The 27873-nt window shown below is 38.5% G+C and overlaps 1 protein-coding gene across 3 annotated transcripts in view; it reads right to left on the bottom strand.

Moving 5' to 3' along the window:
• The window catches only part of MRPS30 (mitochondrial ribosomal protein S30), a 159558-nt gene that overhangs the window by 93901 nt on the left and 37784 nt on the right, over window positions 1-27873 (bottom strand). For all 3 annotated transcript variants that reach the window (XM_070587609.1, XM_070587607.1, XM_070587606.1), the window contains exon 5: window positions 9167-9228. In XM_070587609.1, coding sequence (XP_070443710.1) covers window positions 9194-9228 — 35 coding nt within the window. In that variant the 3' untranslated portion in view covers window positions 9167-9193. The remainder of the gene's footprint in view (window positions 1-9166; window positions 9229-27873) is intronic.

Below are 27873 nucleotides of genomic sequence, written 5' to 3' on the forward strand. Positions count from 1 at the left end.
TATTATTCTGGTACAGAGGGACGTACATGTAACCTAAACTAATTGTGACTTGTTCATTACATTTATACTAAACAATTTTGCTCAGTCAGTGTGCACACATTTATTTCTAATTAGATTTTCATTTTAATCATGTTGGGTCCCAATCGATTTGAAGTCTGCTGAAAATCCTAAACAGGCATTCTGTAGAACAGTATGCAATTATAGCACAATTAGCATAACGATATTGGGCAACAAATATGTCCATCAGTGTATTTTTATCTAAGGATTTTCTTCTAGACTTGGACTTGCCTTGCTCCTCACTCGATTTTTCTGTGTGCAGGAGTTATAGGGCTGCACCTCAGTCCCTGTGCTTTGGCTCCCTCTATCTGCTCTTAAGCACCCTTACTCCATGCCTTGCTAACATGTCAAAACCTGTGGCCTGTCTTGTGTGAAATCATTAGACCATGGCAAGCAGTCAGTTACTGTTGCCTGAATCACCTGCGACACCTGCTGAACAGGCCGATCCTCCTCAGCAACCTGCAATCTCCATTCCTCCTTTCATTGGCTACCGCTAAAATTCCTCCTGGACCTCTCACCTGCCATGCTACTTCTGTCTACTTGCCAGGCCTGGCAACCTCCAATACCACCTGAGACCCAGTGCTGACAGGAGTCTGTTCCATCTGCTTTGTCAGAGAAAACAGCACAGAGGATTTTTGTTTTGGGGGCTTTTTAAGAATTGGTTCTTATTTTTAGGGATTTCTCATTGTATTCTCCCAAAGAAAGCTGTGTTCAATAAAGAAGAAGCAGGCGGAAGAAGAGAGGGTAGAAGAGGAGGAAGAGGAAGAGACAGAGAAACTAGAAGGAAAAGTTATGTTAAAGGCCGTTTGTCATTAGAGGTGAACTTATAGAGAAAGAATTTTCTCTGAAAAAGATGTTAGAAGTAAACTCTGAATTGAAACTTCCCTTTTGCATAGTTAGTGAATGATCCTACTCTACTTGAGGCAAAAAAGAAATGAGATATCATAATTTTCCCCTAGCAGTTCAAGGAGCTTGCATTGTTTACTCATGATTTATTAATGAAGGGATCAATAGCACTTTCTCTCTTTCCAGCTATTATTTCAACAAATAACAATGTAACCTTGCTTGGATTCAGTGTCCTAGACACAAAAGGAAATGCAATTTATCAGTCTACCTGTCATCGACATTGTGTCCCAGACTGGTCCTTTTGTGGACAGATGGCAGAGTCCGTGAGGTACAGAACTGGTTCCCACTATTTTTTTTGTTGGAATTTGCTTTCTACCTCACATGACAATATTCCCCCTCAGGTGTTTAGCAAAAAATATAATCACATATACTTCAACTTAGGAAATCTGTTTTTGTATAACGTTTGCCATTTAGTTAAGGTTACATTGCTTTATATATAACTTTCCAGATAATGGTTTGAAAAATCATTAATAAATATCTATTTTTAAAGGACTAACTCAATTACATCTAATATTATTTCTCTGAATAATATAGTCCTACACTCCATAATAAGAATTTTGTCAATTTCCATTACTATCTCTGGATAACTCCACTTGGCTTCATTTGAGAAAAATTTTCTTTTCAAATTTATTGTTAGGTTCTGTTTTCCAAAAGATCTGAAATTTCTTGAATAACATATAGAGTCATAGGGAAATGCAACATGTCAGTGATAGAAATGGGAAGACTGTGCAAAAAATAATGAAAGATTAGGGATTCTTTGACTATCTAACCATAGAGAAATGAAGGAATAAATAATGGCATATCAGCCCAATGAAATATTTTACAGATATTTAAAACTATACCTGTGATAAATTTATAATATAGGGAAAATATTATGTTTACTGGTGAAAAAACAAACAAAAACAGAGTTTGATATTGCTTATACACATCTATGAAAATCCCTGCAATTAGGCATGGATAAAACATTTCCTAAAAGGAAATATACTCAAGGTTAAAGGACACTGCCTTTGAATGGTAAAATTTAGACTGATTTTTTTCCTCTTATTTCTTCTTTTTGTATTTTCTAAGTTTTCTATAACACAAAAGCAGAATATATTTAAAAAATAAGAAACTATGCAGCTTTTCTCCTTATTTTTCAGTCAGATCTCCCCAGTATGGCTGTATTAGTTCATAACAATAGCATTTTGTGATCTGCAAAATAACCTCACAAGGTGGGGAAACAAATTCAAAGATCAAATGTTAATTTGTTTTAAATTATCTATGATTTTAGATTCTTCACCATTAGTATAAATAATATAAAGCTAACCTTAAGAAAAAAAGGTAAAATTTGAAAGTCATGTCATTTTCATTTAAATCCAACATGGAGTGCTATGTGGGTACCATGAAAAGTGTTATTTGGAAATAGCTTTTTTTTCAAAGTGCCAACCTACCAAATGAATACATGCTTATAAAAGAAGCCATTTCCAATATTGCTGCATGGGAATATAGCAGATTTAGCTAAGCAATGACTAAACAAGTGATGATTTATATGTTTAATGAATTTACATACAGAATAAGTTACTTTCAGAACAGTAATTTAGCTGAATTTGTTAAATTTCACTTGTATTAAAAAAGAAAAACATTATTACAGCACAGTTAAAGTCTTAGGATATTCTTCTGTGTAAAACATATGACGCCTAATATCATGTGAGCTCTTAATTTAACAATGTGAGAAATAATACAATATGATTACCTACCATTTTCAATCTATCTTAGCCATTTCTAGATATTCACGACCATAACCTGCAACCTAAAGAACGACAGTAATAAAAAAAAGGACTGACAAACCATTGCTCTTAAGAGGATAAAGATTTTCTGGGATAACAAAGATTAGAGTAAATTTTGTTTGGCTTACACAGTTGATGGCCTATTCCAAAGTGCTAGACAAATTCAAGGTAAATCATTGTGATTTTATACAATAAAACAAAAGTAGCACTTTCAAAATAAAGCAAATCTCCCATGAACTGAGTGTGGCACATCTCGGCCTATTTCTGTGACAGAGATTGCCAAAAGGGGAGAAAACATATATCTCATTGTTATTTGAGGACCCGGAGTTCACATTTATTTCTGTATATATTTGCTTGATTTATTTAAAGTAGCAGACCTAAGATAAGGAGTGCATTGTAAACCACATATTATGTAGCCCAGAACTATTCATCTTTGATACTCTGGATGACAGCAGAAAGTAAAATATTATTTATTATGACCATGTTCGGAGAGACCACTAATTAGTACATCATTTCATTTCCCATACTGGCCTGAAGTCTCATTTTCTACTCAAAGTTTCAATCGTCATTCTCCATGTCCTGGGTTTTCTAAAGCTAAATGCAGTCTCAGAGATGTATGGACACTTGATCAGAAAAACATTGATGTATTCCGAGGGAAAATACACAGTTAAGTGTGTGTATGTTGGGATGGGGTTGGGGGACAGAAAGAGAAGTTGGAGAGAAAATTAGATAGCTAGAGATCTAGATAGGTTTAAACTATATGAAAAATATGCATAGGAAAATTAAGGACTGCAAGGAAATATATCAATAATCCTTGAAAATCTTTTAGCAATATTTGGGATCAGAGTAATCAGCTAAATTCTATGTGGTTTAGGCTTTCTTTAATGATTAAGAGCTCCACAATCTAGGAATCTTCATTCTGAACATAAATAACCATCCTTCCTATGAAGCGTAGAAATTAAAGGCGAGTGAGCTTTTGAACTTCCGACTAGAACATGCATTCTAGGAGTTGTTTTACCACACACATACATTCTCTGCATATACTCATTGTCAGTGGATTTGCCTCTTACTCTCAAAGAGAAATACAGAAAATAAAGTCAGTTATTGCAATAGTTTTATTCAACTCATGTGATGACATGTAGGAAGCTAGACCTAAATATCTTACTCAATGGCATATATTAGGTATTCCAAAATATGAATTCTGTGTCCATTAAGACAACTCAGATGCCTTTAGAGTGGGAAATGAAGATATTGAATAAGTAAAGGTTAGGAAGTAATGAAGCAACAGTAAATCCACTGTCACGGTTGGCTACGTAATAAAATTGAATTTCTCAAACTGATTATTGTACCGTATTGTCTCAGGGGGTTATGAGTTTTCTGAACATTTTTAAATTTTGCTTTTTCAGTTGAAATGCTTTAAAACTAATTTTGACAAGATTAAAGGCAAAACCACTCTTTTTCAGTGATAATTACCATACGTAAGACTTTTTAAAAGTATAAGATTTTGGTCTCTTAAGTCAGTGTTTTTCAAACTGATGAACCTTGGAATTTTCAAGGATTAATGAGAAAACATCTAAATATTCACAGGAGGCCTATGAGTCCCAAATTTTTCTGATGGTAAGAATTATCAGATGCATTAAGTATATGACTTTTCCCGCCTCTCCCCTAGGGAGCCGGCAGTCTCAGTGGGGACTACAGAATGTAAAATTAAAAGATTACCCAAGGTAATTCTTATCACCAGGTGAGTTTGGCAAATACTTCAGTAAGCGAAATTGACTCCCAAGTCTAAAGCTCGGAGGAGTTAATGTTCTTCCCAAAGGTCAGGGTCAAGAAGGATAAGTCTGTTTGACTCTATAGCCCCTAATATTTTACTACACCAAATGGAATCTTATTACCACCCACCTCCAAACTCCATCCAGTGCCATAACCATCTAAGCAAATTCAGTAAGTATACCATGGAGCATGGTACTGGTTATTTACACACATTATTGAGAAATTGATGCTCTTGTCTGTGGAATTACAATTTGCAATTCTATCTCCATTATAGTGATTTTTCTTCCTCTAAATATAACTGTTTTGCATCTGCATATAAGAGGGAGCTGAAGATGCAGTTAATAAGCTGAACTATTTGAATTTTAAGACACTTTTGGAAATTTATACAGACAATAGAGAGCATATTTGAATTTGTTACTGCTTTAAAAAAAATCAGAGCACTTTTTGCTCTAATGTGAAGTCAGGCCCTTTAGCATGAATCAAAACAAAGGAATAATTTCTTCTTTTTCTTGATGCTAATTCACTTTGAAAGCATGCTTGTGAGTCTCAGCTTAAGGCTTTTAAAAGACTTGGGAAAATATGTCATGAAATGGATCCATTTTAAATATCACGAGGACTTGCTGGATTATTCACTGTTGGCACTTGCAGGTTCCCTATCAACTGTCTCAACGCCGGTGGCACTCACTAACTTCCAATGACTACTTTTAAACAGACTGAAGATTTCAGTATCTAATGGAAATTTAATGGCAATAGCTTGAAAAGATCAGAAAGCAACTCTTCTTGTGTCTGTTATCTGGCCAGGTCAAAGAATAAAGAAGCTCCCCACCTACAACTTATCTTCACTCAGGCAGGGACGGAAAGTGTATTGACCACTTCCATATTCTGGCTCTTTCCCAGCTGGATATTCTTACCTCATTCCAATTTCCCTTTAGCCTAACCTGCTGCAGACATGCTGTCTCTTTTTTGTTTCTCAAGGCTGAATCCTTTTCACCCTTAGGATTCCAATCCCAATGTAATATCTATAGAGACCTTCTCTGATAACTCTATATAAAGTAGCCACTTTTGTTTACATTCTCTCATATCACACTATTTTTTTCATAGAACAGAGGTTTTGTCTCTCTTGTTTACATCTGTATACCCCGTACATGTAACAGTCTCTGGATCACAAAATGTGCTAGATAGAAAGTGGATGAATGAATAAGAGAATGAATTAGTAAATCTATCCTATATCCAATATTCACCTAGACATTAGAGAGGCAAAGTTGAATCAGATATAGTAAACCCATAGAACTTACTGGACCCGAAGAATGCTGGGCTGGAGGTAGGCTGAATATTTTAGAGTCTATTGCAGTAAAGTAAGCAAAAAATTATGAAGCTCTGAAGTAAAGCAGTGATAGAAGGAAAGAAGAAAGGATTGATCCCAAAGATGTTAAAGAAGGCGAATTAATTGTCTACGAGATGAGGAAAATGTTGGAGTTTTGATCTTAGATTATAGTCTTAGGTAGCTACATAAATAAAGGTGACATTTGCTGAACTAAGGATATAATAAAAGGACCATGTTGTTGTGAAAACATAGAATAAGGAAGGAAGATGTTATGTGTGAAGATTCTGACACAGTTATTGCGTTTGAGCCATTTAATGCGTGTGTTTTTTCCACACCACCAAGCAATTAACTCAATTCTCCATAGACACCAACAGTGTCTCCCACAAATTTGACTCAATTCTGACACTAGCTATCTGGAGTTAGATCAACTCTGGGATCATCAAATCCCACAGATTAAGGGCTCAGACCCACAAGCTTGCTCCCCTCCTCTTCAGACACCAATCCCAAGACCAGGTTGTCAACTGTGCTTCTGACCAGCAGGCTACAGGTCAGAGGTTCCAACAATCCCCTTCTGGGGTTTGATTAATTTGCTGGAGCAGCTCACAGAACTCAGAAAAACATTTACTTCCTAGATCACCAGTTTACAATAAAGGGTATTTATTATAAGGAATACAGATGAACAGTCAGACGGAAGAGATGCATAGGACAAGGTATGGGGAAAGGGCTGGGAGCTTCCATGCCCTTTTTGTGCACTACTCTCCCCAAATCTCGATGTGTTCACTAACCTGGAAACTCACAGAAGCTGGCACTTTTGGGGTTTTATGGAGGCTTCATTTCTTAGTCATGATTGAGTAAATCATTGGCCACTGGTGATTGAATTCAATCTCCAGCCCCACCCTTCTCCCCAGAGGTGCAGGGAAGAGGGGAGAGTAAAACTTCCAACCATCTAGTCACATGGTTCCCCTGGCAACCAGCCTGCTCCTTAGGTTACCTAGGCACCTGAGGTAAAAGTCTAAAATGTTACCTCATTACCATAACAAAAAACACATGCATTCCTCTCTTCACTTAGGAAATCCTAAGAGTTTAGGAGCTCTGTGCTAGAAATGGGGATAAAGACCAAATATATATTTCTTATTATAAACCACATTATCACAGCTGTCTGTTGGATACGGAAGTTGTGACATTCAGCGAATGTTTAGATATATGTATCTGAGTATTCAAGACAGAGATATGGGTTAGAAATTTAAATTGGACGTCTTTGGCACTCATAGAGATAGTACTAGAAAACATAAAAAGGAAATAAGCCAAAGAATCTCAATAGAATTAGCAAACACAAAGGCCAAAGACAAAATCTGAAGGGGTATGTGCAAATTCACACTCCTAGAAATACATGCAACCCCATGCATGAGAGGACAACTGTTTTAACACTCATGAAAGGAATAAAAAATTTCCACTGCACCTGGCTAAAGCAGTTGCCCATAACAGCATGATTATAAAGTAGAACAGTCCCTTTGGGAAAGCCAGGTGCTGAATGGAAGAGCTGGAATACAGCCAAAAGCTACTATCTTCTGAATATGGTGGGTACCAATATATCATAGCCTTTGATGGGGGAAAAAAAAAACAAAAAAACAACTGACATTTACCAAAAATGCAAAATTCTCTTCTTACAAAAGTCAGAATTGTCAATATAATTTGGTGGACTAGAAAAATAGAAAATAAGATGATACAAGTTTTAATTCGGTCTGTTGATGTGTATTTAATCCTCCTCTTTCCAAAGGAGCCTTCTTATTCTACAGCTACGTACACTTGAGCTATGGAAATTACAAGGGTAACATGTTTACCAAGTATGTGCAAATTTAAAAGCCCCGTGATTAAAGCATTATAGTTTCTAATATCCAGTAAAGCTCACTCCACCATCCTGCTTTAGTCTAAATCACCACATAAGAGGTATAGATATTCATAACGATGGTTTGAAATGAAATCTGAAATAATTTCCTAAGTGGGGAATTGTGAAGGAGAGGAAAAATTAAAATTTTTAATTAAAAATTTAAAAGCAGCAGGCTGTTTTCCTTTATAGAGAACTATGCATTTAATGACATTTTATTTCACTGAATATAGTTTCACATAGACTTTTGAATTTCCATACAAATTAGCTTTGCATACTCTCCCTTTATTCCTTCATCTCTCTTTTCTAACCAAATAACCAAGTCAGTGAATGAACAGCTAACTAGCCCTGTGTTAGGTGGTGGGATCACAGCAGTGAACTAGACAGTGTCCCTGTCCATATATGGCTCACTGTCAAGTTTATATAGTACGGCTCCAGCTGCATTTCCATGCTACTTCACTCCACTGTGATTTATTTTGGCAGATCCCTGATTAGAGCTCTCGCCTGTTCCACCTTCTAAGACAAAGCGCTATCCTAAAGCAGGATCCTATACCACCTGCCCCAACCACCCTTAAAAGCAGGCAAACTCACAAATCTGCTGACCCATTCTGCTTCTACATCTAGTTCTGCTTAGCATTTAGCTCCTTCTTCAACATTTGAGTTTCTCTTCATAAATTCTAGCTCCAGAGATGAAAAAGTCTTTTGAGAGGAGGTAGCATTTGAGCTGGGACTTGAAAGAAACAAAGTAAATGGATTCATTTCCAGCTGAGAAAAGAGCATGAGGAAAGGCATGGAGGTCTGCCCTGAGGAGGCAGAGCAGAATTACATGGATGCTTTTTAAACACTTCCAATGTCTGGAGCCCCAAAAGGAATAGGATACAATAAAGATATTAGAAATACCGTGAGAGCATGGATTTTAGTGGGCTTTATTACAGTGGTAGATAACAATGGCTCCTTTTTTATTGAACAATATTTAATTGGAAGCTCACACTGTACTTAATCACCTCACTGTACTTATCACCTCATTTAACCCACACAGAAATTAGCACCATTTTGTAAAAGAGGAAACTGAAACTTAGAGAGCTGGTGTTTGAATCCAGCTCTTTTTTACCCCAGAGCACTTGCTTTTACATTAAATCACTCAGACAAGCCATGACACCTTCTGGCACCTTGGGGATCTAAGTCCTATTTCTCACATTGCCTCCACAGGAAAATAGGTTATAACTTCAAAAAAATTAACTTTCAAATGAACTTCTAGAACACAATCTATTTATAACTAGATGGAATTGTCTATGTAGTTTAAAATGTCCTCTTTCCTCATGCAAGATGATGTTTCCTATAGAAATAGCAAAATTGCTAGATAGGTGAGATCTTAAGGCGGAACCTGTGTCGTCATATAACATATTTTCTAATTCTAACCTGTATTGAAAATGTAATTGAGAATTGTTTACTTACCACTTTTTCTTTTCCACTAATTCGTATTTATCCAAGACATATCTTGACGTAACAGTCAATGTCTACAAAATAAATTATCCAAAAAAGGACATTAAAAGATAGTTACACTGCTTGAACTTATTGTTCACACTTACCATTCATGCCCAAATTTAGGTTCTGAATTTCTAATAACCTTCAACTTTCAAAGACTTTGCCATTTAAACCTTTGTTTTACAAACTATTCTCCACTCAATAATGCATGAATGAATTAGTATCTCCTATCTAAAAACCACACCACACCACACACACACATACACACACAATCACATTTTTATAGTATTTCCATTAATCAGTCAGAGTTTACCCATCCAACAAATATTGAGGTCGTTCCTACATGCTAGACAGTGTGTTAACCACTAGGGTCCAGTGCTCGATGCAAGATACAGGATGCATGTAATCCACATGGATTTCGATAGAATCACCTGCTCTCTTTAAATTAAAGTGGTCCTCTGAATGAAACAAGTGTCTCTTAAAGCTCAGACCTTACTTGGACACAGCTACACTACATAAAATGTGAAAGACTTCATGTTTTTCTATTTTCCTATGGGTACTTGATAGTTACCCATTTAAATGCACATCCCAAAATAGTAAACGATGTGAATGTAGAATTTAAAATTGTCAACACCAACTACTTCAAAAAAAATAATATTTCCAGGGATGTTATCAAAAGAATTAGTCAAGCATAAACCTACAACCTTCAAAGGGAAATGCGTACAAATCCAGCATTGTCCTTTAAACTATTATCAGTATAGCATTCTATTTTTAATTATCTACCATTTGTATAAGAACTTAGTGAAATTTTAATTGTCTTTTTTTATGGTGGCTTTTTTCTCTAGCACTGCAAATAAGAACTATATTCTGAGATATTAATTAATATTAATTAAATCAAAGAGATTCTGATTCTTCCATTCAAAACACTCAGAATTTTGTGGAATCTTCCACCAGATCAAGATTTCTTGAGAGATCTCGTCGAGATGGCGGCATAAGCAGACTGAATTCATCTCCTCCCATGAACACAACCAGGTTACAACTATTTTTGGAAAAATTACCCTGGAGAGAAAACAGAAAACTGGATAAAAAGAACCCCTACAACAAGGGACAGTCCTGACTAAGGCAGAAGAGGCAGAAATTCCTGCTGGAGAAGAAAAAAGCCACCTTTGGGAGCAGCGCAGCTTCTCAGTGGGCCAGACGGGGGACACCCTAAGGTACGCAGCCCTCCCTGGAGGCAGGGGCCAATACTGCTATAAGCATCCTTCAGACTCAGCCCAACTGAGACGGGGGTCTTACTGTCTAGATTTGCTGGCTATTAACTGCAGCGAGGACACCCCCAGAAAAGCTGTTGGCTGAAAGCCGAAGAGACCCAGGTCTTCAAGGGCCCACGCACAAACTCACTCATTGCAGCAACCTAAAATCACCAGAGAAAAGTCTGACAGTACTTTGTGAAACGAGACTCACCTGGTGGGCTCTGGGGACATCTTGGTGAGAGGAAGGACCTCTCCAGAGACTGAGACATTGGTGGGGGCCCTTGTTCTGAACTGGTACAGGCGTGCTGACACGGACACCCGTGGGTGCCATTGAGGTTCATCCCTTGGCCTGTTAGCCCAGGGGTCTGCTATGCCCACTAGAGCACAGATTTAATCCAGTTTAGCCAGGGCAGGCAACCCACCCTAGGGACCAGACCCACCTAATAGCAAGCCCTCAGGCTGCTTTTCAGCCTGCATTGCCTGGGTGCATTGATCCTCTACAGGTAGGCAAGGGTGTCTGCCTATGTGGGGCAGGGGCTGTGTGAGGACCAGGTGAACTGTGGGGGGCATTGGTGGAGAGGTGGGGGCCTCTGCAGTGTGGCGTCGGGGTACGCTCCAGGGGGTTGAGAAGTGTGCACGGACCAGGACTGTGTTGACGGTGTGGGTGGTCCTGGGGGACGTGAGGCTTATCAGCAGGCAGAAGACCTGTGCTTCACAAATAGGCATAAAAAGGATCAGCCCCACCTTCCAAAGCCTGAAACAATTGAGTGCCCCCATGCCTAGGGCCAGCCCCGCTCAGCTGCACTCCTAAGAGAACTGACAACAGCCTTGTGGGCCTGAGGCTTATTACAACTGCACGCCCCTGAGCCTGGCAACCAGCTACACTGGGTACCAAACCAATTAAGAGGAAAACTGCAATAGGAGTGTGCTGATAGACTTTATAGCCAATGGTGCTGAGGCTCCCCAAACCGGATTTACAAACAGCTAGCCAGGGAAGGAAAGACTAGACTCCCTGGGTTCCTGCAGTGTGAGCAACGCTGCCATAGCAGAAGGACACAAGTAGCCCACAAAGGGGTCACTCCTGGATCTTCTGGACTGGTGACGAGAGGGAAGCACACTGTTGGGCCTCATAAGGCATCTCATCCATAAGGCCACTTCTCCAAGATCAGGAGACATAGCTGACTCACCTAATACATAGAAATAAGCCCACAGAAAGAGGCATAATGGGGAGACAAAGGAATGCTTTCCAAGCAAGGGAAACAGGACAAAACCCCAGAAAAAGGACTAAATGAAACAGAAACAAGTGACCTACTCGACAAAGAGTTCAAACAAAATATCATGAGGATGCTCACAGATATGGGGAGAAGAATGGATGAACACAGTGAGCATATCAGCAAAGAACTGGAAGATATAAAAAGAAAAACAATCAGAAATGAAGAATACAATACTGGAAATGAGAAATTCACTAGAGGGACTCAATAGCAGAGTAGAGGATGCAGAAGAACGGATCAGCGAGCTAGGCGAAAAACTAGAGGACATCACCCAAGCAGAACAGAAAAAAAGATTTCTTGCTGCAGCAATGAAGGAAAAAATGTAATTGATTTCTATATTGTTAAATAATAAATGTAACATTCACTTCCAGAGTATTTCAAATTGTGTTTATTGATACCTGACAGAGTTTTACTATTGATAACTTAAGTGTAAACATCATTCTAATTTAAATTTGGAGCTCTCAGTGATTTTCATTATCAATGTGAAATCTCTGCAGTGCTGACTTACTACGGAAAGACTTGAGTCAAAGGACCCAAGATTTTGCTCCATCGGGAAAACCTTTTGGAAAACAAGGCAGAAATATGCTTGCTGCATATGGAGGGAAAGAAGAGCAAGTCACAGAAGTCCAAACTGAGGAGCGCTATGGCTAAGAATTGGGACACCAGACCAAGACTACCTTGGGTCAAATATTGTCATTACCATTTACTAGCCCTACGACCATGGACCCCACCTTCAAAATGAGAATGAAAAGATAAAAAGACGTAATTCACATAAGGCATTTGGGCCAATCTCTGGCAAAAATAAGTGCTCAGTATAAACAAATAACCTGTCACAAAGTAAACTGACACAGCTGTCAGCATGCTAAGCACCGTTCATGGTTTATGTCATTTAATCTTCACAACAACACCAAAAAGCAGGTCCTATTACTACCTTCATCGTATATGTAGCTGGTATGTATTATATTAAAGAAAGACAGAAAGAAAGAGAAAGGGAGGTGGGAGGGAAGGAAGGAAGACTTATTGTCATTAGTGCAGTGTAGGCAGTTCCAGCTCCTAACTTACAACAGAACCCTGCCCAGTCTTTTTGCACCATCCTCTCACCTTCCCGTGCTGTAGCAGACAATGCTCAGCTGTTATTCATAAGGTTTCTTGGCCAACGTTTTCAGAAGTGGGTGGTCAGGTCCTTCTTCCTACTCCGTCTTAGTCTGGGAGCTCCTCTGAAACCTGTCCACCATGGGTGACCCTGCAGGTATTTGGAATACTGGTGGCATAGCTGTCAGCATCACAGCAACATACAGCTGCCATAGTATGACAACTGACAGATGGGTGATGTAGCTCCCTGATCAAAACGAACCCAGGTCGCGGAAGTGAGAGTGCTGAATCTTAACCATTAGATCCTTGAAGGAAGATTAAGCTTCTTAAAATGAAAAATGATAACATAGAGAACTTGTTTTGGCCTGTATTTAACAGTTCTGGATGTTACAAAAATACATAACTAATTAGCAGAATATTTATAAGCACCTATATTTAATTATAACATTTCCCAATTATTCAATGCCTAATTATGAAGTTTCTTTATTATCTGGAAATTTCATAGCTGCTTCTCCTGTCCATCCATTTCAGGCACATATAGTTATTGTCAGTAAAAAAACTTATTCAGACTTTGGATGACTCGTACATGTTTAGTAAGTACCTCTTACATGTATGACATTGTGAACGTCCCTCTCTGGAAGGAGAGGAGAGAATTGAACCAAGGCATAAGATTGTGAAGCATGTGAGAGAGATTGGGCCAACAAAGCCTCGTGGGGGTAGTCAAATGTACACGCTGCATCATTATGAATAATCAAGATAGATTTTTTAAAACTTGCTATTAGTTAAAGCCTCAAAGTAAAGAAAACTTCCGTTTAAATAACCATTCACGGATTAAATACATTTGTTCTATTAACATTTCCTTGGGCATTTGTCTCCCCTAGCACTTCTCTGACCTCCTTAAAATTTGTCTGCGTCTTTTGTTTCTCAAAATTGCTCCTCAGGCAAATTTCTTGTGCTACATCTCCAAAGACAAATAGAGGTGAGGAATATTGTTCCTAGTGAAATACTAGTTTCCCAGCAGTATTAATCTTTGCTCACACTGGCTGTATTTAACATTGTCGATTGTTTTTCTCATACATACATTTGACTGATTTATCAATATAGACGTAGGAAAGAATTATATATTTGTGAAGTGGACACATCATTCTTTTGCTGTTCTGATGGACCTTATTTTGTGTCCTCCTCATACAGCTGACCTCTATACATTTTTATTAAAATATATCTGGGATTCATTGTAAGGTTTTATAAAAAGCGGTGGCCTTAGAACTGAAAACATTTGGGTTTGCATCCTAGAGCTCCCTTCACTTTGTGGCCTTAAGCAAATCATTTAAGCACTCAGATTCAGTTTTCTCTTCTCTAAAATTGCACTAATAACCTTTGCCATAATTATCTCATAAAATGGAAAACTCAGATATAACAATGTTAATTAAAAAAATAATAGCGTATGGTATTATAGTGTCTCTGGTCCTGATGTGGTTTACTTCATCTCTGAATTTACTCCTAGAAATAAAAGATCTTTTCAAGTAATTAAGTGAAATATGAGTTCACGGTTATGCTGTTGGTGGAAGCCTGATCTGTTTAAACACTTATTCCCATTAAGTGCTTAGCCAATTACCATGACAACTGAGAAAGAATTCTCTAATAGAGTAAGTACCATCATACTTTCACTGTGTTTATTCATTCTTCTCTTGATTAAGTCGGACCATAATCTTATAGGCATACTTATCTTATTTGCAAACAACAAAAAAGCTTGCACAGGCACAGGGCACCGGCTGGTCCTGGCAAACTCCAGCTCACGTCACCAGTATTTGGATGCAACAGACACAAGATTCCAACCACCATCCAACGTCCTCTTCAGTCCAACTTCCAGGACCACTTTTCACTAGCCTCTAGATTCCAAGATCAGCCAACACCACTTTTTGTGGTTAACTCCTTGCTGCCAACCAAATATGCGCTGCCAGATCTATCAGAATTATTCCGCCAAGGTGGAGGCTACCATCCAGCCCCTGGTCCACCGGGGTCTGTGGGCCTCCTATACCTACCTCTCTCTAGGCTTCCATCTCCACTGCAAAGACGTGGCCCTGGAGGCTGTGAGCCACTTCTGGGCAACCACCTGACTAATCTGCACAGGTCTGCTGGCCCCAGAACAGGCTGGGCAACTATCTCTTCAAAAGACTCACCCTCAAGCACAACAAGGCACCTTTGGAGCCCGGCAACCTTCCTCATTCTGGAGTCCTCTCCCAAGGTGTAGACAAAATGAAAACAATAAACAATAAAGTTTCTTTTTACCTTAAAAGCATTTTTTGGAGAGATTCATTTAGTTATACATTCATTCATTTTTATCTCTCCCATGGAAAGAAAAATTTATTCCAAGTTGAAATTTAGAGAATTTTCCTAAAATATCTTTCCAGCCTTTATCTTCCACTACATTCTTTTCTAAACCCGTACGTCCCAACAATATAAAGCTACTGGACGTTCTTCAAAGACAACATATGTTTCGCTCCCTCTGTCTCATTTTATCATATTATTCCTCTAACCAGGACTGTCCTTCCTTCTTTCTCCATCTTCTAAGCAGTATCTTACTCCACTTCTAAGACATAGTTCAAATTCTTTCTTCTTGGGGAACCCTCCCCTCGATTGCCCACTGCAACCCACTCCTCCGTATTGACCCCAAGGAGGGTCAATGGTTTCTTATCCATTGCACTTCCAAAGCACTTTATGGAAGAGATTTCTTCATTAGGGTTAAAGTTTGATGAGATAATTTCAAAGGTCCTTTGTGATAGACTTAATAAAATGTTTGCAGGCTTTGCAGAAGCAAATTATCAGCATAAGACTGACATTTATACTGACCCAACGTCACGTCATGACTAGAGTCTAGCCTATTTTGAACTCAGTATATTTCCAAAGTTGACAGTCACTTTTCAGTCCAGTACCAAAAGGTCTCGTTTCAGAATTTCCCAAGACAAATTTTTCTAAAAAGTTATCTAGAATTCTCTTTGTTTTGCTTTTTAATATCCATTCCATTTTAGCAACAAAATTTGTTTTTCATATATATTATTTTTCTTTTGAGGAAGATGAGCATTGAGCTAACATCTGCTGCCAATTCTTCCTCTTTTTGCTGAGGAAAATTGGCTCTGAATTAACATCTGTGCCCATCTTCCTCTATCTTATATACGAGACATCTGCCACAGTGTGGCTTGATAAGCGGTGCATAGGTCTCTGCCCAGGATCCGGGCTGGTGAACCCCGGACCAGCAAAGTGGAGAGCACAACCATAACCACTATGCCACTGGGCCGGCCCCTTTTTTTCATATTTTTAAGTGTTTATGTCTAAGGAGTTTAATAATAGTGGTTCCATTGTATTTTGTGTAAACTAGAAAGTGTTAATTTACTCCTAGTAGGATCCCATCTCTATAAGGAAGTTATGATGGGCTGTCATAATTTCTTCTTGTGATAAGGGAAAAAATGCTAATGCATGAATGGTCACAGCCTTCTTCACTCCTCTACTTTAGCTTGGTTTCTAAGCTCTTCACTGTATTGGTCCTTGTGTTGGTCAGAATTATGGTTTAGGTATCAAGAGTCAGAGTCAAAAAAACAAACAAACAAAAACAGATTGATTACATTAAGACAGGCACAATCCATTCTTGGGAGAAAAGAACAGATTTGGAAAAGGAGAAAGAAATAGAGAAGACCAAGAGTGGTCTGAATTTTCAGAGAGGTTTTCTGAAGATGGAGAGACAATGAAAGGGGAAGGAGGGGGAGGAGCAAATAAACCAAGAGCTATGTGTGAAGTGAAGAGAAGATTGAGGGCAGCAGCCTTACTGTGATGATCGACTTTGGGAGATGGTTGAATGTAGTAGATTTTTAGGATATTTTGCAATGCTTCATGTGATAATCACTCTTGGCATTTTTGAAGGTTACAAACAAAAATAAATTGTTTTCAATGTTTGGATTGACTTCCACATGCATGCCATACTCTGTGGGACATAATCCTGTTGAAAAGGGCCACGTGGGAGTTCAGCTTTATCAATGTTACCTACTATGATACTTATCATTACTGTAATTGTATAGTAGCCTGTCTTTCTCATTAGACTATAATCCCCATCAGGACAGGAACTGTCTTAATTTTTTTTGCAACCCCATCACCCAGGACAATATCTGGCAAGGGTTAGGTTTCAATAAACCTTCATTGAATGAATGAGTGAACATGATGCTAGAAGCCTTGTACCAACTTCAGTCACAATAACATGGATGACAAAAAGTCTTAAGAGAGGAAATTTCTTCAAAGTTTGGGATCAGTTATGTAAAAATATTTTTTTCCCCAAAGGTAAGAACAGACTCTTCCTACATTTTTTCTACGGCAATCATTTTCCTTTTCACATGGGCAAGTTACACATCAGAGCACCCACACACAGCGCCTTGCAAAAGAAAACAAATATGATATACAAAGCATTCTGATGATTGTATGGGGGAAAAGACACAAAGTAGACAGTAAAGATAATAAATGTGTTAACGTCTATAATTTACTCCACATATGTGATAATCTAGTGCAGTTGCAAACCGTATTTTCCCCAAAAAGTTGATATATTCAAATAGGATAGTTACATTCTTTAAATATTCTGACTGATTATGAGTGAAGCCAGTAGGAGATTCGATATATTTGTAACTCCAAAGTTTACAAGTCAAATTTTATTGCATATTAAATTGTATTTTAATTTCTTTTGTTGAGGGTTCTAATTAAGAGCATGTATTCCTTCATTAGCCAGATATTTATTGAGCATTATTGTGTACCAGGCACTGTGCAATGTGCTAGAGACTGAACAAAGAACAGACACAATCCAGATTCTCAAGAAACCTAAGAACATTATAATCCAATACAATGAGGATATAATAAAAGTGTATATGGGGTAAATGGGAAGAGAGTCTTATTCTGTGTGGAAGAGCCAGGGAAGGGTTCACAGATAAAGGTAAATCTGGAGCTATGTCATGAACCAATTTTCTATGCAGGTGAAAACAAACAAACAAATATAAAGACCAGAAGCTCAGGGCTAACTCCATGCATTTAGTGAAAAGCAACTCCTTCCTTATTGCTAAACCTTAGGGAGTGAAGATGTTTCCAAATGCTCCCATCACCATCACCAAATTCTTTGCAAATTTAATATAAGACTAATCAAAACAGCCCTATATCTTCCTTTACTCTCAACCTTTTTCTTCCCAATGACAGGAGATTTTCACATACTGGGGTACGTGGGATAACTATTTGGGTTCAAAGCTGATTCAGCTTGAATTAAGGAAGCCTGATTTATGGGCTATCAAACGTACATTGTGCATCTGCTTTAACCATTAAAGAATGTACTCTCAACATAAGACTGCATACTTCTCCTACGCCAGTGTCAATATCACCCATATTAGTCCCTTTCCCCAGATCAAGATCATATTGTCCTGCTAATTTGCAACTGATACCTCTTTGAAACTTTGATGACTATATATCCTGTATCTTTGTATCTTTCTTGTTCTAAAAAGGTATAAGACTGTACTGAAAACTATGCTTCTCTGGAATGCTTTCTTCCTTTCTTGGAAAAGGCCTTCCAAGGTTATAATCTTCACTCTGGCTCAGCTAAAAATCACATATCTTTCTTATCTATAGAATGGTTGTTGATTGTTTTGCTTTGACACCACTTTCCCTTCCCTTTTCTTGTCCCCTACTTCCAAGCACGGAGACATTGGTGTATAAGGAAGTGAAGGACAGAGAGTACTACCCAGAGTTCTCAGAGTCTGAGTAGGCAGAATGGTGGAGGAGGTGAGATACCCGAAGAAGCAATTAGCTTGGACACGCCAAGTGGCCAAAGAATCAGGATGGTGGTGATGGCCAGCATGGGCAAGATGAAAAGGTGGAGGAGGTAGCTGCAGTGGTTGGAGGAATAGTTGGTTTCATTGAGCAAATAAGGTAATTTATAGAATAAATAAGTACATACATGAAGAGCCAGGTTTCTCACCACTCAAAAAGGATTCACAAAGAAAAGGGGAGGACTAGTATAGGAAAAAATTGTGAAAGACTTTGAAAAGGATCAAAACTATTATTGTATGTCTTCACTGGAAAATTAGCACTAAGTATACTCTTCTGGAATATCTGTTTCTAAGGGGTCCTTGTGTCTTTCATTGTCTTTGATCTACTTTATAGCTCTATAAGCTGTAGAACAGATATCAATGCAAATTATTCTTGTTCATAGTATGTAAAGGAATTTTGTCAAATAAAAACATAATTGACTTCCACCTCCATTGAATAAGTCAGTTTTGTATTTACTTTTAAATTTATTTAAGTATTCCTTATCAGCCTATATATGTATGGTTCTTTGACTCCTCCTTTTAGCCACTTGCAATATCTTACCATTCACTCATTAATTTATGAGTTAAATAAAATCTTTCTGTAGTGTTCATTTTACATCTGTATGAGCGTCATAATTTTACTCTGTTAAAATTTGTCTTTTAACATTTTTAAAAAACCCTGAGGGGTTGAATTAGAATTAAAAGTATCTGTATGAACTCATAGAGGTTTTAAAACATATACGCATACATAGATTTAGAAATAGTCATGAAGACATGTACTCACACCTCTCTCTCCCTCGCTGTCTCTGTCTCTCTTTTTCTTTATACACATACATATTTTCTATCTTTGTCTGTGTAAACATCTTAGAAGCAATAGAATTCCAGCAGCAATAAGCACTCTGAGAACACACATGCTCTACTAAAAGGAACCTGGGCTTCCTGCAGACATGGCTAACTCAGGGAGAAATGGGGAAGAAAGAGAATAAGCCTGGGACAGATTTTATGCAATAAAATAAGAAAATGCTTGAAGGAGTTTGCTTGCAGTCTCTCTCACAGGCCAAAACTTTTATAATTTGAGTATTAAAATAAATAATGAGTGTATAGAATTACCACTTATTGAATAAAATAGGAACCTCTTATTCCATACTGATATAAATAAATAGATTGATTTATTGATAAATAGATTGATTGATATATAGATAGGAGGGACATCATTTCTGGGAACCTATTATTCCAAACTGATACAAATCAATAAGTAAATAAATAAATAATAGGGACACTTCTTTCTTATTTCTAATAAATAAAGAAGGAATGGTACATATGATTAACCAGTATTTGGCAATTGCTGTAGTGGTAGTTCTTAACGATGAAACGCATCAATAGATCCTAAGACTGGTGAGTAAGATTTGATGAGGACAGTGATGGAGCAGTAGAATAACTTGCCTCAAAACATAATTCAATTCAGAGGGAAAATGGTGACTTTACATTGAAGAAATATCCCTGTGTTGAGAGTCTGGTCATGAGGAAATATCAGTCAGACTCAGGCTGAGGATCATTCCATGCAATGAAAGACCTGCACTCTTTACGAGTGTCAAGGAATGAGAGACAGGGAAAGCGAGGAACTATTTCAGACAGAAGGAGACTGATGGCACCTCACAGCTAAATGCAGCAAGTGTCTCTGGATTGGATCCTGACACAGGAAGGAAAAAGACATTGACGCAATGTTTGGTAAAATTCCAATGGGATTTATGGATTGTATGATAATGTCTTATTAATGTTAATTTGCTAATTAGAAAGATTGCATGGTGATAATGTAGGAGAGTTTTTCGGTTTGGGGGCAATAAATCCTGTAATTAAATATAAACTACATGCTAAAGAAAAGTCTAAATTAAATGCATAAAAATAACAAGAAGGTTATTCCTCATCTGGTGCATATTCTACGCACGAATTTATCAGGGTCTAGGAGGAAACAGACACACACTTGAATTGGTCAATTCAATAATGGGACTATTTTAAAAGATGTGGGATCATGTGGAGAAACCACGAGTCATGGTACAATACCCTCAGAATAGGAATAACAGGATTCCTCATGGAAAGGTTCATTAATGATTTAGGAGACATGCAGGGAATTAACACGTTCTTTCTCATATTATTTGACTCCAGTGATTTCAGTCACATCCCACATTTCCCTCGTGCTAGATAACTCTTAAAATCTTCACTCCAGCATTCACTCTGGAGCCACAGTGACAATGATAGAATGCTCTCTTTAGAACCTGCATCTTTGCTTTATTTTGGTTCACCAAGAGACCAGATGTTAAGGTATTTTATTCCTTCATTTTCCCTTAATGCTATCCTTGATTCACCACTCCACTTAGCCTGCCAGAAATTGAACTGGTCGCTAGCACTCTTTCTGGCATTAAGCAACTCAGTTGACAAAAGATTATTTGAGTGGCCGTGCAGAATCTTAAGAGATTCCAACCGTTGACGTCAGTCACTTATAATGCAGACGCCAACGTCTGCTCTGATAGGCTGCATAAAAATTGCCGCTGCACTTTTCTGGAAGTGCTTGGTGATTGTGGAACTAACTCCATCCAATGTTATTGCTACACCAATCAACAGAAACACTACAATTTTTTACCTTTGGAATTGCAGACAACAATTTACATGATATCTTTTTTAGAAACATAATTGCTTTTGAATAGACTGGCTATGGTATCAACACAATTGTTACCAAGGGCTCTTGTCCAAACAACCCTCCCAGCAAAGGTTGTTGTTAACACATCAGCCTTCTTTTATTTGCATCGCTTACCACTCTTTGTTACTTCTTAAGATTTGCCTCCAATTTTGGCTAATGTAAAAATCCAAAAGTGGATGACATGGCAAAGATATTGTAAATACAATCAAGTCACTATTTTGCTGTAGTTTTCAATACTTTGTTCCCAACCCCAAGGACTTGAACAAGCATGTGCTTCAAAGCAGGACATTGGAGCTCATTGTAATATAAATAAATACTTGTCTTGGTTCAGATGAATCACCAAGGCACCAATATTGCCTCATTTTTATTTATGCACACACTCACACACACATGTACATGTGTGTGATAGATGAAGGGAAGAAAAGAAAGGGGAACCGAGGGGAGGGAAAGAGAGGAGATGAGAAGAATAATGTTTAGATATAGACATAGTGTGAATAGATATGTCCAAACATAACTGGGAAGAATATGGGGGTCATCAAAAAAATTAAGAGCAACAAGACTATCTTTTATGTCTTTTCAGATTATTTCCCACTACATTAGTTTCCTGTGTCTGCTGTAACAAATTACCACAACTTTGTGGCTTAAAATAACAGAAATTTATATTCTCACAGTTCTGGAAGCCAAGAGTCCCAACTCAGTTTCACTGAGCCGAAATCAAGGTGTCAGCAGAGAAGTTTTTTTCCACATTAAGGTAACATTCAGAGGTTTCATGGATTAGGATGTGGTTATCTTTTGGCGAGGTATTTTTCAGCCTACCAGACCCACTAATACACCATTACAACCACTCCTCTTCTGCCGCAGTTACCAGTTGTTGAAATTTGTGAAACAGTTTTTTGGGTAAAAAGAACCAGATCAGTCTGGGAAAAAAGTTGAGCCTGAAATGATGAGACAGGTCTTTAGAAATCATTTGTGCTAAGTGAACCAAACAGAGAAATAGTTTTTCCTTTTCACTCCAATCTGAGATCTTGAAAGTACAGTCTGACTTATTATCTCTGGATCCTCCCTGCTCAGCTCAGTGCTTCTCACACTGTAATATGTAATAAATGTCCATGGAATAAACAAACAAACATGCAAATTGTTCCCTCGCTGTTTCCATGAATCGCCTCATGATACCTGTGCTTCATTCTATATACAAAGTCAGTGATGCAGGTCATGGTTACAGCGAAGTCAACCAATCTGTTTTATAGTCCTGAGGCTTTGCACTTCTATTCCCTGGGGCTTGTCTTGTTCCTTTTCCGGTACAGTGTTATCTGTCCCATTCTTCATTCTGTCTCTTCCTCACTCTCACAACCACGCAGCAGCCAGTGACTGGTTCTCTTCCCAGTGCCATCACCTCCAGCAATATAGCTCTTGAACAGAGACCCAGGACATGGCAATCCCTCAAGGGTAGACCATGAAAGGATGCTGCAGAGAGATTCTTTGCTGTCAGCCAAGACACCGTCAAAGCCTGTGTTCTACCTTCATCTGTGTCCTGGTTTCTATCTGTTACATCATTTTCTAAAACTGGGAGAAACTCCTCTTTTCTTCTATAAATCAGTCAGTCACACTGAGTATATTTGGTCAGGGAAGATTTTTTCCTTTCTTTCCCCCGCCAAATGAAAGCTTTTGCTCTGCTTTGAATGCTGTATTAAGAGAAATCCTCTGATTTCTGCCAACATGCCACCCACTCATTATGACCCCACACTCACCACGACCCCTGCACTCACCTCCACATGCAGCCGCATCATTCCTTCTCACACCTTATTTTTTTATTACTTTACTCTAAGTACTTCCTCTTCAGACTTTGTCTTTTGATTCCTCATCTCCATCTACCACCCAAAGGAAGACTATATATTCAGCTCTGGGGGCTGGAGGAGGGATATAACCAAAGTGGAATCATGTCACATTTGGGTTACACACGTTTGCTCCAAAAGAAAGCTTCTCTTAGGCTTCCTTCCCAGAGTACTGTGGCACTAGAAGTATTTGCAGATTTACTATGGGATTTGGGGTGCTGGTTGAGCAGTGGCAGTCTTCTTATTTAGGCTCAGATTTCAACCAGTGAAACTATTCCAAACAGCTATGTTTCCTTCTACAATGGCCAAAAGAAGCATTTTTCTGGTAGAATTTGCCAGACAGACAAAACAGAAATCACCTAAATGTCACTTAAAATATACCTTTTAGTCAAGAAGAGATCATCTCTCAAAGAAGATCTATTTCATTGACATGAAAAGGGACACCAAGGTCATTTTTATTCTTTTTTTGAGGAAGATTAGCCCTGAGCTAACTGCTGCCAATCCTCCTCTTTTTGCTGAGGAAGACTGGCCCTGAGCTAACATCCATGCCCATCTTCCTCTACTTTATATGTGGGACCCCTACCACAACATGGCCTGCCAAGCGGTGCCATGTCTGCACCCAGGATCCGAACCTGTGAACCCCGGGCCACCAAAGTGGAAAGTGTGCACTTAACTGCTGCACCACCAGGCCAGCCCCCAAGGTCATTATTATTAATGAAAAATATGAAGAACTATTTCATAGGGAAAAGAATGGTAGAGGAAGAAACAAGTAAATGGAGAAAGGAAAGCGAGGCAAAATGAAAGACTAAATAATAAGCTAACTTTTTCCCAATAATTTGCCCAAGATCACATGTGGTAAAGACAGGATTGGAATTCAGATTTCCACACTCCTAGTCCACAGTTATTTCCTCTACCCAGAGTTTCCCAATCAGTGTGTCAAGAGTGGGCTATAGGTATGGGAAATATTGATCCTTTTTGCACAGCAGATGGAGTCTGGGATGGGAAGAATCCTTAAGGCAGTTGCCACAATCAAAAATAGCTTAATCCGGGCCAGCCCCAGTGGCCTAGCAGTTAGGTTCAGCATATTCGACCTCAGCAGCCTGGGTTTGGATCCCGGACACAGACCTATACCACTCTGTTAGTGGCCATGCTGTGCTGGCAGCCCATATACTAAAAATGAGAAGAAGATTGGCACAGATGTTAGCTCAGGGTGAATATTCCTCAGCAAAAAAAAAAACAAAGAAAAAAGAAAAAACAAAAGTCTCATCCTGTTTATAATAGTATGCTGAGTAAATGCAAATTTCTTTGTGTTCTATGATATGAAAAAAAATGTTTGGAAACACTGTGAAGTCTACACCATGGTGAGACCTGGAGGGAAAGTTCTTGACTGAGCTGGTAAGACGCTTTGCAAAAATTACTTGCCTCATGTATCTGAAAGGACACAGGATCTGTGTCTGGGATCCTGAAGCCAAGTACCACCAAGTTTCTGTGGCAGGTACAAGGACAAGTAGTGCTCCTGAAAGAAAATATGATGTTGAGAAGACCCACATTATGGAAGGAAATCCCTTAAAAGTGTTCTAAAAAATAGTGTTGACACCTGAAAAATCTTTTCATACGTCTGTAATTGAGTAATCTAACATTGAATACTTTAAGTAGGCTGACCTGATGACCATCAAGTAAGCTTGCAAGAAGCCCCTATTTTTTGTTACTCTCTTCTAGCAGGTAACAGAGAGCCTTTGCTGTGCCTAATGTGAGGTGTTCTTATCCGTCCTGTTAATGTACTGTTAGTGAAGAGGGCTTCCTGAAACAAGACAAGTGAGAAACTCAGAGAAATTTCTAAAGCGACACTTGGAGAGCCAGCAGCAGCCACAGCTTAATTAGAGCCAAGTGCCTTCCACAGGAAGCCTGATCTGGGCAGAGAGGGCAGAAAGTTTCTCTCATCACCATTTTCCTTTTAATGTTCTCTTTTCTGGTTTTGTGGCCTTTCACCCATGTAGTTTTAATTCATGAATCCAAAATTCTTTGCTATTCTTGCCATCAAGAAGTGGAGCATATGTCCATTTCTCTATGTATGTTGGTGGCTTTATAACTGCCTTGACCAATTGATTACAGTGGAAGTGATGCTATGAGACTTCTGAGGCTGAGTCAGAGAAGGTCATGCAGCCTCCACTAGTTCTTTGTAGGCACTCTCTTATGGAGCCCTAAGCCATCATGTAAAAAGTCCAACCACCCTAAGAATGCCATGCTGTGAGGAGGCCAGGCCACATAGAGAGGCCAAGTGTATGTGCCCTGGTCAGTTAGTCCCAGCTGTGACCCTAGTGTAGGAGAGGGAGAAATATTCCCTGACCCTTCCAGATTCTTCTGGATGGTCTAAGAATTAAATTGACATGAGACAGAAGAACAAGAAAAAATCAAACAAGTTTAATAACACATATACATGGGAGAAACCCAGGAAAACTGAGTAACTAGCCGAAATGGCTCAAGCCACCACCTTAAATAACATCTTCAGCTAAAGACAAAAGATGTTGGGAGTAGTGGTTTGGGACTTCAAAGGGAAGGAAAGCAACTCACATGGAGATGGAAAAGCAAATGTTTGGTAAACAAATGTTTTGCCATGCCTTGCAAAAACAATGGGACATGGAGAGGACTTTGGTCAAATGGGCCTTGCTAGGTTCCTCCCTGTCTACTGCACCTAGTTCATATTAGACTATAGTTATCTATAGTGAGAGCTTCTTCCTGGAACAGACCTTCTCTCTTAAATTCTTTTAAGTTGTTAGGGGGAAGGTCAAAGTTTCTTCCTGAGTCTTTTGTTCTTAAAAGTAATCAAGCCAAAGAGTTACATTTCAGGGTGGCAAATTCTGCTCCCCTATACCAGCCAACAGCCAGCATCAATTGCCAGACAGTTGATGGCTCCAGATGATCCCAGCATCTAGATGTTGAGTCACTCCCAATATTTGAGTCTTACCAGGTGAAATCCCAGACATCATGGAGCAGAAACAAACCATTACTGCAATAGGTATTTGCAACCTCCAAAGAATATCTTGGAAGAAAGCATACTGCTCCACTGTAATAAGGTCAATACTGATTCCAACTCTTATGTTGGAATCCAACTCTTTGGTCAGCTCCTACTTAAATGTGTTGTTACTTTTCCCCCATGTCTAATGCCTCTGTGTTGCAGATATTTTACTATTTTCAAATGGTAAAACATTAATATTGAAGACTTGTAAATGGCTGTTTTAAATAAGCATTAATTAACAATTTCTCACCCTGCATCTCTGGATTATTTAGCATTAAAATCCATTTTTCAGATGGAGAAATGCCATATGGCAAATAACTGACATAGGTGGAATTATCAGAATAGCAAGAATCCAGCTCTTAACAGCCAGCTCTGCTCTATCTCCAGGGAATGCTCAGTGACTATAAATATTAAGACAAAGAGGATGGGTACAATAAATGACCTCCATTCCCCGTCACTTGTTTTAATACTTCCATGTTCACTACTTTTCTCAGAGGAAATAATTCCCTTACTAGAAGTATAACCCCTTCTCCACAAAACCTATGTGGTTCTACAAAATATTTGACAACACTAAAAATGTTCCATTTTGCCAGTCACAAGTCCATTTCTCTAGGATTTCAAGGAAAGATAAGACAATCTGGATTCTAATACAGTCATGCCTCACTTGATGATGGGGATGTGTTCTGAGAAACGCGTCAGGTGATTTTCTCGTCCGAACATCAGAGTACTTACACAAACCTAGATGGAATAGCCTACTACACATCTAGGCTATATGGTACTAATCTTATGGGACCAATATCATATATGCAGTCTGTTGTTGACTCAAATGTCTTTACGCAGTGTATGACTTATACTCATTGAACAATTTCTTTTTTACTAACTATAGTTAGAAAGAAACAATATATCAATATCTTAATCCAAAAGTTCAGGTAGTTAGTACACACACCAGCAGAACTCTTGGACAACTTACCTTTTGGTGTTACAGCAGCAAACTAGTACTACTACTTTAAGCTGGCTTGGCAAACCTAAATAGGTCAGTAAGTAATTGATTTTATAATGCAAAAGTTCCTAAAAGCTGATTATCACTTGAGTCTCAAGCTTGATGCTAACTGGAAAGTTCCCATATGGAAGCACATGGTATCATCTCAGAGTTACTCTGGGCATCCTCATATTAATACCACATCAAAATATATTTTGCTATAAATAGAACTAGTATAGTATAAAATAAAAGGGAAGCTATAGCACAGCTTACAAAATTACGACTTAAGCGACCTTGCTACAAGTCATGAGCTGTACACTGATGACCTATTTGTAGCAGTGTGGGAAGAACAGTGGACAGGACTCAGAACTTGGATGCTAGACCCAGCTCTCTCACTAATGCACATGTGACCTTCAGCAAGTCACTTAACCCCTCAGGCTTCTGTTACTTTGTCTATAAAACCAGGAGATTATGCTACATCATGTTGGAATGTGGATTCTCAGGTAAGTTTGTATGTTTAGAATAATTTCTCATTATTAGGATCACTCCAGGCTTATGCTACTCAGAAGTTTGCCGTGCCTGCCTTTGCCTTTGTTTTTCACCCACACAGAGCTTTTGTTATACGTGACATGTTTCTTATTTACATGTATATAAATTTACATAAAATTTATAATATATGTATATTTCAAGTATTCTGAAAAACTTGGAAGATAT

Source organism: Equus przewalskii, chromosome 20, assembly GCF_037783145.1.
Source record: "Equus przewalskii isolate Varuska chromosome 20, EquPr2, whole genome shotgun sequence".
Taxonomy (NCBI): Eukaryota; Metazoa; Chordata; class Mammalia; order Perissodactyla; family Equidae; genus Equus; species Equus przewalskii.